The following is an 11,762-nucleotide window of genomic DNA, read 5'->3' on the forward strand; positions in this document are numbered from 1 at the left end:
GGGCTCGATCCCATAACGCTGGGATCACGCCCTGAGCTGAAGGCAGACGCTTAACCGCTGTGCCACCCAGGCGCCCCAGGTAGTTCTATTTTTAACTTTCCAAGGAACTTCCGTACTGTTCTCCAGAGTGGCGTTTCTCCAGTTTGCATTCCCACCAACTGTGCGAGAGGGTTCCCCTTTCCCCACATCCTTGCCAACACCTGTTGTTCCTTGTGCTGTGGATGTTAGCCATTCTGACAGGTGCGAGGTGGTATCTCATTGTCGGTTTGAATTGTGTTCCCCTGATGATGGGTGATGTTCAGCATCTTCTCAAGGGTCTGTTAGCCATCTGATATCTTCTTCGGAAAAGTGTTCATGTCTCTGCCCATTTCTTAACTGGATTATTTGGTTTTTAGGGCAATGAGTTTGATAAACTCTTTATAGATTTTGGATACTAACCCTTTATCCAATATATCGTTTACAAATATCTTCTCCTATTCTATAGGCTGCCTTGTAGTTTTGTTGTTGGTTTTCTTCACTGTGCAGAAGTTTTTTTTATCTTGATGAAGTCCCAATAGTTCATTTTTGCCTTTGTTTCCTTGCTTCTGGCAACATGTCTAGTAAGAAGTTGCTACAGCCGAAGTCAGAGAGGTTTCTGTCTATTTTCTCCTTGAGGATTTTGATGGATTCCTGTCTCACATTTAGGTCTTCCATTCTATTTTTTCTAACTAAACAAATATATGCGGGAGATCGGACAATAAGTACACGGAGAGCTTCCTCACTGATTTTACAACTGCGTACTCTTCCTGTCTGTATAATAGCTCATTTAACCAATTTCTCGCAGATGGACATTTGGGCTATTTTTAATATTTCTCTCTTTCAAATCAATGCTGCAGTGTATAACCTTGCACTTATGTCATTGTGTGTGTGCGTGTGTGTGTGTGTGTGTGTGTGTGTAGGTATGTTTGTGGGATCAACACCCAGAAATGTAATTGCTGGGTCTAAGTACATGTTTGTTATTTTGGAAGATCTCGCTCTCTGTGGGGCTTTGATCATACTGCACAGCCACCAACACTGTGGAAAATGTCCTGTGTCCCCCGTGCCTCACCAATGGTGCTGACTTTTTAATTTTACCGTTCTCATAGGAAAAAGATAGTGGTAGTCTCTATGTTTCACTTAGTTTTTCTTATTGTGAATGAGGTTCGTATCTTCAAGACTATTTGTATTTATTTTTCAGGAAGCTGTCTGTTCATCTCTTTTATCCATTTCCCTATTAGTCTGTTTTTCTTTTTCTTCTCAATTTCTAGGAGCTCTTTATATGTTAGGGAGATGAGTCTTTCTCTATTATCTGATCTTAAATACATTTTCCCAGGTTGTCATCTGTTTTTTGACTTTTGGCATGCTTATGTTCTCTGTTTGTAGCTAAATGACCAAGTTTTTTTCTTTTGTGACTTCTTTTAAGTCACACTTAGAAAGAAATTCCCCAAACAAAGGCCTGAATTACTCATATTTTCTTCTACCACTTTCATGGCTTTACTATTTATATTTAAATTCTTGATACATTTGGAGTTTTTCCTAATAATGTGTCTTAATTATTATTTTAATCATTGAGGCCTTATAGTACTTTAATTTTTTAAAATTTATTTCTTCATTTTAGAGAGAGAAGGGGAGAGAGAGCACGTAAGTGGGGGAAGGGCAGAGGGAGACAATCCAGAGCAGTCTCCCGCTGAGCACAGAGTCCAATGCAGGGCTCAGTCTCAAGACCCATGAGAGCAAGACCTGAGCAGAAACCAAGAGTTGGACGTTTACCCAACAGAGCCACCCAGGTGCCCCAGTACTTATAATACCTGGTACAGACAGTCCCTTTCATTGCTTTCTTTTCTCCCTTTTCGTGGTAATCAATGTTTTAAAATCAGTTTGTCTAGTCCCAGCAAAATAAATCAATATATTCAATTTTAATTTTTATTGAAATGATGTTTAACTTATAAATTACATTGAGGGAATTGACAGAGTAGGGGCGCCTGGCTGGCTCAGGTAGTTAAGCAGCTGCCTTCAGCTCAGGTCATGATCCCAGGGTCCCAGGATCAAGCCCTGCCTCCGGCTGCCTCCCCGCTCTTTGGGGAGCCTGCTTCTCCCTCTCCCTCTGCTGCTCCCCCTGCTTGTGCTCTCTATCTCAAATAAATATATAAAACCTTTAGAACTGACAGAGTGATAATGCTGAGTGTTTTATCCAGAACATAGTGTGCTTCCTATTTGTGCAAGAGGAGTGGTTTCAAATTTTCCTCATGTATGCATCATCTTCAGGGTATTTTGGGATTTTGTTATCTTTTTTCTTTTTAGTTTATTGTAATGAAGTTTCATCATCTCTTCTGACTACTTGTTAGTTGTATATAGTGAAGGCTATATAAATTTTATATTCTACTAATTTAGTAAATTCTTCTCTTGATTATAGAAATTTTTCAGTTTGTTGCTGTTGTTTTTCAGGCACACAATCAAATGATTTTTCAATAATAAGTTTATTCATCTTTTCCCATTTTCACATACATAATTTCTCTCCATGTTCTAATTGTTTTAATAACTCCAGTATGATATTAAATAGTAACATGGGGATACTGGCCGTCCTGCTCTTGTTCCTGATGTTAACAGAAATGCCCCCAGTGCTTCCCTCATGGTGAGAGAAATACGTTTCCTCAATAAACATGTTTGACGCATGACTCTTCCTATTTTATTGAGTTTTTGTTTTTAATTAAGAATGATTACGAATTTCGCAAATGTCTTTTCAGCATTTGTGGAGATAATCATGTGAGTTTTCTCTTAAACTGTACTCGCATAATTATTTGTATTAACATATGTCTTATTAAATAATTCTTGTTTTAAAAAATAAATTGCACTTGTGTATGATTTTTTTCAAGTTGTGCTGCTGGATACTGTTTGCTGATATTTTATTTGAGAAGTTTTCATCAATGTTTATACACAAGATTAGTCTTTCTGTACAAACTTTTTAGGATTTTAGAATTGATGTTTTGCTCACTTCATACAAATAATTTGGAAATTTCCCTTCTTTTTCTATGCTCTGAAATAATTTAAAGAGCATTGCAATGATCTATTCTTTAAAGATTTTGTAGTTTTGCCTCTGAAGCCATATGGTCTTACTGACTTAGTGGGAAGGAACAACCTTTGATATTTTTGCTCAGTTTTTTTCTGTGGAAATTGGCCTGTTTAAAGGCTCCATCTCTTTAAGGGTCTTGGAAAAAAAGTAACTTTTTCATCCAGATTTTGAAATTAAGTTCCATAAAATTATGCAAAATACTTCTAGGATTGTTTTAATTCTTTCTGCTTTTATATTTTTTCCCCTTGCCATTTTATTTGTGCTTCCCCCACCCCTTGGATTAGTTAGGTTAGCTGTGTCTTAACGATACTGATTATTCTCCAATGAGCCAGTCTTTTTATGTATTTTTAAGTTCCGCTTCTATTTTGTTTTCCATGTGTTCTCAGCAATGTAAGCTTTTGTCTTTATCTTTTTCCTTTTCTTGTGATTTCTTTTGCTGTTCATTTTCTAGCTTTTTGAACTCCATATATTTGTAGTCTTTGTTTTACTGATATAAGCACTTTGACTGAATTTTCCCTGAGCATTTGTCTACTTTCCTGTGTTCCCTAGGCTTGATAATGTGTTCTCATTACTGTTTCCTAGAAATTCTGCAGTTGTATTTTTCCTTTGACTGAACAGCTTAAGAGGGGCTGCTGTTTACCCTGAGTTAAGGACTTTTTATCCTGGTATTCATTTTTAGTTTTACCTAATTGTAATTGAAATTTTTATTATATATACCAGTCTCAGTTTTTGGACTATCTTGAGGGCTTTATTTGGTGGCTGCATAGTAAAATTTTGTACATGTGCTAAAAAGAATATATTCTGTATTTTTAGGGCAAAAAGTTCAATCAATATCTAAAAAATTGCTTAAATCAACAAACTCAAACCTATTGATTAGGTCTTTTGTATCCTTACTTATTTTTTTGGCCTATTCTTCTGTCTTGGATTGAGAGAGGTGAATTAAAATCTATAATTATTTGGCTTCCACTTTATAATTTCAGCTTTGTGAATATTTTCACTACGTTATTTGGATCATACTTACAATTATCTTTTCTTATTCCTAATTTTAGTGTCTACGTATTTTCTTTACGTTTAGACTGAGAAAAACTTTGTCTCTTACCTTTTCAAAGAAACAACTCTTGGATTTACATATCAATCCTATAATTTTTTCTTGCTTATTAATTTTTAGTATTTGTGTATTAGTTTTCTATTGCTGTCATAACAAACTACCACGCACTTAGTGGCTTAGAGCAACATAAATATATTATCTCATAGTTTCTGCAGGCCGACGCTAGAGTAGATCCCCTGCTTAAGGTCTCACAAGACAGAAATCATGATATTAGTAGGGCTGTGTTCCTTTGAGGTGGCTCTGGGAATTAGCCCTCTTCCAGACTCATTCAACCTTTTGGCCAAATTCAGTTTCTTGGAATTTGTGACTGAGGTTCTTGCTGGCTGTCGGTTCAAGACTGACATTCCCCAGCTGCCAGCCTTCTTTCTCATGTTTTCCATGTGGCCTCTCTCCAGGAACAGATTAAGTCCATGTCATGCTTTAAATCTCTCTGACTCTAGCTGGAGAAAGTTCTCTGCTTTTAGAGGCTCACATGATTGAATTGGGCCCACTTGGATAAAACAGGATAATCTCCCTATTTCAAGGTCTGTAGCTTTAACTATAGCTGCAAATCCCTTTGGCCATCTAACATATCATATTCACAGGTTCCAGGGATTAGGGCACAGACATTTAAAGGAGCCGTTCCACCTATTGCAATTTGTCAATTTCTTCATTCTGCTTTCCCTTGGTTAGGTTTGTTATTCTTTTTAACCTTGTGAAATGAATGGTTAGTTTATATAGCTTTATTCTGTCTTAAATAATTATGGAAACATTTAATGCCACAGATTTACCTGTGATCATGGATGTGGCTGTGTCCTGTCGATTTATGTTATTATCCTTTCCTAAGTAAACTGTAATTGCAGAGTTGTTATTCTTTGACACTAGAGTTAGTCCTTTGAGAAGCAAATTCCATAAAGGAATTGATATGCAAGAGATTAACCGGGGAGTGGGGCAGGTGGGGAAGGCCCCTCAGTGGCTCTGTCACTTAAATGTCCAGCTCCTGGTTTCAGCCCATGATCTCATGGGTCATGGGAGAGAGCCCCACCCACATGGGCTCTGCACTCAGTGGGAAGCCTGCTTGAAGATTCTTTCTGCCCCCCCCCAAACTCATGCTCACATGCACTCTCTCTCTCTCTAAAGTAAATAAATAAATGTTAAATAAAAAAGAAGAGATTAATTGAGGGGAAAAAATTTGAAGGAAAATGCGGAGATTCCTAGAAAAGATGGAGAGAGCCATCAGATTACAAAATAGGCCTGACTCTTGTAAAAAGGAAGGTCTGAGACATTCTATGAGTTTCATCCAGTTCTTTGAACCAAAGTCACTCATCAAAGGAAAACTATTAAGAGATTGGCTGGGAACAGCCAACGAGAAGCATGGTATCCACACGTGGTTATGCATTTTAAACATAACAGTCAGGGCCCTTGGCCAGTTATGATCCTCTGAGTAGGAGATCTGAGAGGCACATTTCCATGTAAAACACTGGAATTAAACAACAGAATTAAAAGAGGTAACTTTACTCAAATGGTTAGGTTTTTGTTTCTTTAAATTTTGTTCCTGTTAATTTCTAGTTTTCGTGCAGAATCATGATCCGTGCTTTTCCTGCTTTGTGGAATGATTTGAGTTTTTTGTTTGTTTGTTTGTTTAGGGGGGGAGCTGGGGCAGAGGGAGAAAGAGAGCCCTCCAGGCTTGATCTCATGACCCTGAGATCATAACCTGAGCTGAAATCAACAGTAGGACGCTTAACCGACTGAGCCACCCAGGTGCCCCAACTTTGAGTTCTTTATAGTCACATGTCTGCTTAATTGTTGCAAATGCTCACTGGGCATGTGGAAAGAATGAGTGTTTCTTGCTGTTTGCAAGTTAGAGTGTTTGGTATATAAATCTACTAAATAAACTGTATTTTTCATGTCTTCCCATATCTTTATATTTTACCTATTTGACTTTTATTGGTCAAAGAGAAGTCATTTAAATTCATTAATATATCATCTCCATTTATCTTTGTAATTCTACAGCTGTTACTTTTTGTTCAAAATAAAATGTAAATAAAGGCTCAAAACTCTTTTCACTGGGGATTCTAGCCTTCATCTGTAAAAATGACCACCTTTGTCCCATTTAACATATTTTGCCTAGAATAACATTTTGCCTAACAATATTGTTCTGCTAGCTTTCTTTTCCTTTGCTTTTGCCAGGAATATATTTGCCTATTATTTTATTGCTAACAGTTCTGCCTTGAAGTGTACCTCCTCATTTAGCCCATTTTAAGTGTATCTCCTATAAATAGCCATTCATGAGCTACTGATTGCCCACCCAACATTTATCTATTTAAATTCTTCTGGTATTCATCTCCTTGGGAACTTAGATTTTGTTAACTCTCCTCCATGTGACTGTCTGTTTCAGGAGTTAAATTCTGTTTGGCCAAAGCCCACTGGATAGTTTCATTCCCCTGGACAGTGATTCGTGTAGGCACGATTATGTGCTGCAATTCTCTTTTATTTTTCAATCCAGTCCTTTTACCTAAAGGACTATCCTCAATGTTTCTGGTTATGAGGAATGCACTCTTATCCTAATGTCCAGAAATGGAACTTGTTTTCTCCTATCTTTATATGCCCTAAAGTCATTTCACTTGGAATTCACTTGTGCTCATGTTGGACTCCTCCCTGGAAATGCCTGAGGACTAATCTTAGGCCACTCATGCATTTTTCTCAGAGTCTAATTAACTGTGCCTTTAAACATTTATTCAATAAGTATTTGGTGAATATTTGCCATTGGCCACCTAATGTACACTAAGGCTATAATGGTGATAGAGGATATATAGTGCCTTACACTATAATTGGGGAAAAAAGTAAAGAAATAATTAAAATTAACAAATTGATAAACTAATATCAATTCTATATTTTTTGTTATATCATTAGGTAGCCTATTATCAAAAAGAATATTATGGACAGCAGAATGGAACACTTCCCTATAATTCTTTCCCTGAAGATAGTCCTATTGAATCATTCCTTTAGAAAAAATCATTTTCAAACACAATTATGCTCTAGGCTCAAGTCTGTTTCTTGGCTCTTTTAGGAATAAAGCATAATTAATGTAAGTGCTAGTGATTTTGTTCACACACACACAAAAGCTCCCTTTTGTACTTTCATTAGGTAATGCAGCTCTTAGGAAAGATTGAGGCTTCCAGTTCTGAGCAAATCTCAAATTTAAAGATGGTCCAGGGAGATTATCGTCATGAAATGAACCTTTTGGAGTTCAAGTAAGTGAATGGAAGATTTTTAATTCTGTTAAGTACATTCCAAAAGGTTTTGCCTAATGAAAGTATTGGCATTAAATGAAAACCCACCGCAGGAATTTGAAATCGGCCAAGACATAAAGCAACAAACTGATGGAGAAAATACTCTATACGCTATTCATAATAAAGCAACCTATACACTATTCATAATAAAGGAACTATGAGGGGAGGTGGGTGGGGGATAGGTGAACTAGGTGATGGGGATCAAGGGGGGCACTGGGTGAGCACCAGGTGTTGTATGGAAGCATGGAATCACTATGTCGCATACCTGAAACTAATATTACACTGTATGTTAACTGGAATTTAAATAAAAAGTTAACAAAAGGAATGATGAATAATAATTTTGTCATTCTCTTTGTATATAGCTGGACCTTTTCCATAGAGTAATTTTAACTTATCATCAATTATATATGAAAATGCCTCAATGTAAGGCACTTCACTGAATATACATCAATTCCACGAGACTATCCAATAATTTTTAAAATAACTTTGATTTAAAAGCTTTCCTTTTAGGGGCGCCTGGGGGGCGCAGTCGTTAAGCATCTGCCTTCAGCTCAGGGCGTGATCCCGGCGTTCTGGGATCGAGCCCCACATCAGGCTCCTCCAGGGAGCCTGCTTCTTCCTCTCCCACTCCCCCTGCTTGTGTTCCCTCTCTCACTGGCTGTCTCTCTCTGTCAAATAACTAAAATCTTAAAAAAAAAAAAAAAAGCTTTCCTTTTAAAATTTCTTCTAAGATTCTCTACTTGCTCCTTTACATTCTCCCTTTTTTCATACTGGTCTCTGTCCACCTTCACTGAGTTTCCCCCTATGTAAAGGAGATAAGACTCCACAAACATTCCAATTAGTGGCCTCCTTATTCCCAAATCTTCCTTTCTTGTTTAAGTGACCACCATTTCCTAGAGTCCTGCTGCAGGCAGAGGAAAATTCTAGTCACTTGGACGATACCACCTTACTGTCCCTTCTCGCCTCGTTCTTTTTCCTCTCTGTCCCACATCACCTGGGTTTAATGACTTGGTCAAATCCAGTATGTTGAATATCATCTGCTTGCTCCCTTTTCCCCCATCTTTACTGTACTTCATTAAATCTAAGTGCCACTGGTTATAAGACATACCATTATTATTTTTTTTTACCTCTAAGATGTGATGTTAACAATTACACCAGAGCATACCATCATTTTCAAGACAACTTCCGATGTCAGAGATGTTAAATTGGAAAATAGGTGTGTCCCAGAAATTGATGAAAAACTGTAGTCATCCCTAAAACTCAAAGAAGTAAACGTCTTGAGTAAAGAGAAAATACCAATCTAAAAAATCATGTCTCAGTGCTTAAATTCCAGCACAGTGAAGATGTTCAGTAAATACCTGTGTGGTGCTTGGTCTAATCCCATTAGCTTAGAACTAAATACAATCAAATAACATGGCCAAAGGAGAAGTCGAAAAGTAAACTGTTTCTAGAAGTGCACGTTAAGAACTGATTGTACTTGGAGAGAAAGGGGATTTATAATCTGGAATAGAAAACTGGCTTAAAGGATAAAGTGTATTAACAAACAGCAAATCAAGGAAAAGGAAAGGTGTAAGAACTAGGGTTAACTGCCTTATTGATGGTGTGGCGTGCTTTTTCCATCTTCAGTCCTATGAAAAATTGGCTTATAGATGAGTCATCTAAATAGTTAAATATGAATCTGGACACTTTTGTAATAACATAAACTTGAATCTTTTTTCACTCGAAATAATAAAGTCTTAAAATTTCATTAGTATTACAGTAGGTAACACTGAATATATAAACCAAACTTTTCCACAGGCAAATACCTATGAGCTCTAATAATTCATTTAAACACACAACTAACTCTTTTTTATTTAAATCTTCTTCATCAATTTTTTAAAATTAAAAAGTAACAAAATAAAACAAAGATGGAAAAAAAGGTCTTCATCTCAGCTTCCTAATATAACCAATGCTAACACCAAGGATGTGTCCTTCCTTACTTTCCTCCTTGTTAATATAAATATCTAACAGAAAAAGGATGTTTATATATATTATATATATCATATATTATAGACAGAGCATGGCTTTTAAAAATACATCCTATTCACATTACTCAATAATTTGCCTTTTTATAGTCCATCTTAGTTATCTCTCTAGATCAGTGAATATTATTCTAACATTATTTTTAATAGTTGCATAATATTTAAACTTACAGATATAATTAATTCAACCATTTATCATATTGACGAATAGATTCTTTCCAGTTTCCAGCTATCACAAACAAACCAAAAAAAAATATTGTGTGTATAAATCCTTAAATATTCTTGAATGTAGATGTTTTTATTTCTACAGGCAAGATTCTTAGGTCAAAAAGTTTATTTATTAATTTTTAGAAATTCCTTTTTTTTTAATGTAGCAATTCATTGCTACATTCAGTTCCACTATCAAAATATGAGAAGACCTTTCTCTACAACCTTACCAATACTGGATTTTTTTTTTTTTTATGTTTGCCAATTAAGGATGAAGATTGCATCTCTTGTTTCATTTGCATTCCCTTCACCATGTGAATTTCCTTTTCTGTGAATTGCCCGTTTTTATCATTTGTTGGATTCCCTCAAGTTAGGGATATTAACCCTTTGACTGAGATATGTATTGCAAATATATTTATTTCAAAGAGAAGGTAAGGTGGGTAGGGCTTTCTTTTTTTTCTTTTCCTTTCAAAGCATATCTCAAATTAAAGTGAATGGGGTAGAGTATTTGCTTTTCTTTCTTTTTTTTTTTTAAAGAAACAACTGTCTTTGAATAAAGGGATTAAAAGTATTTTAATGACATTCAAAAGCAAGTTTAATTGGACGATTTTACCGTTTAGAAACTTTAACAATTTCAAGTTTAATGGTCAATTAAACATATAACTTATATAGAACTTAAAAGCCCCAGTGCTGTCAGTTTTTTTTTAGTGATTTCCTGGGCCTTTGGCACTGATCACTAGAACTGACAAAGGAGATGCACTGCCTCTTTCATCTGAACCCCTGCACTGAGCCTCCTTTTTCCAGAAGGGTCTTACTCAGATGTTCAGCTAAGTCATGTCGTAAGTCAACAACTTAGTGCTTGTAGAGTGAGAGTCTTAGTCATCATAAAATACAGTTGTCTTTTAGCAAGGGCTCGGCAGGGGAAGGACCAACCATTCACTCCCTAGATAGTTCTTGCTGCCTACAATGTTTAATTGACAGTGATTTATAAGAAAAGAAAAATTATTTGATCAACGAAGCAAATGCATAGACTCAAATCTCCCCACACAGCTTTGAAAATGCTACAACAGTATTAAGTTACCAACCACTCAAGTCAAGGATATGTCTCATCCATCTTTGTATTCTCAGCACACAGCACACCAGACACAAATAGAAGCCAATGAATGAATGAATGAATGTTATGAAAACCAATGACATGTAAGTTGTGTTTTGGAAAAGTCGAAGAGAAAATCATAGCCACATATAGTTTGGGGAAAATACATAAGTAAGTGAAAAGCTAACCAGAGGTAAAATAAAAGTTAAGACAATGTTAAACGAGATATATCAGTAGACAGAAAATAAATATGCTAATTATTACTTATAAATATCTACCAATCACTAAGTGATCAAGATATTGAGGTGCATTCAGCTTTTATCCCCATTTTAGTGACGGGGAAACACAATCATGGAAATTAAATAATTTGCCCAAAGTCACATACTTAGAAAGAGTCTGACTTCAAATCTCACATTATTTTTCCGATCTATGACACCTCCATCTCACAATTCCAACCATTAGTAAACTAATTGTGCTACAGAAATTTAGGTAATGAATTTAGGGAATGGAAAGATCACATCTGCTTGAAACTATGAAGGAATGAGGCTATGACGGTATTGGGATTTAAGCTCAAGTACAGGATGGAATGATAAACAGAAGTCTTCCTGCCAGCATGGAGTTGGACTTGCTCTTTACTAGTGTTACTAATTAGAAACCACAGGACCTAAAGAAGAAATTAGTTTAAGTATATAGGTACAAATTTAGTAGGAAAAAATGTTTCTTGGAATTAATTTCTTTCTTCTAACATAAAACTTAAAATCTTAGATTCAATCTCCAAACACTGACTTTGTAAAAGCCACTATCTGAATTCTTGAGAGTCTGTTAATGGTAAGAGTTTCCAAGAATTCAAACTTTTCATGTCTTCCAGAAAAGTTCAATCACTTATTGAATGCAAGACAATGAGCTTGAGACATAAGTGAACTGGTTTAAAAAAAAAAAAAAAAAGTGGGGCGCCTGGGTGGCACAGCGGTTT

General features: G+C 36.0%; 1 protein-coding gene across 1 annotated transcript in view; it reads left to right on the forward strand.

Annotated features, from left to right (window-relative positions):
* Positions 1-11,762, forward strand: part of FAM81B (family with sequence similarity 81 member B) — a 61,211-nt gene that overhangs the window by 41,581 nt on the left and 7,868 nt on the right. The window contains 1 exon segment of the mRNA XM_011235567.3: positions 7,323-7,429. Coding sequence (XP_011233869.3) covers positions 7,323-7,429 — 107 coding nt within the window.

The sequence above is a fragment of the Ailuropoda melanoleuca genome, chromosome 3 (assembly GCF_002007445.2).
Source record: "Ailuropoda melanoleuca isolate Jingjing chromosome 3, ASM200744v2, whole genome shotgun sequence".
Taxonomy (NCBI): Eukaryota; Metazoa; Chordata; class Mammalia; order Carnivora; family Ursidae; genus Ailuropoda; species Ailuropoda melanoleuca.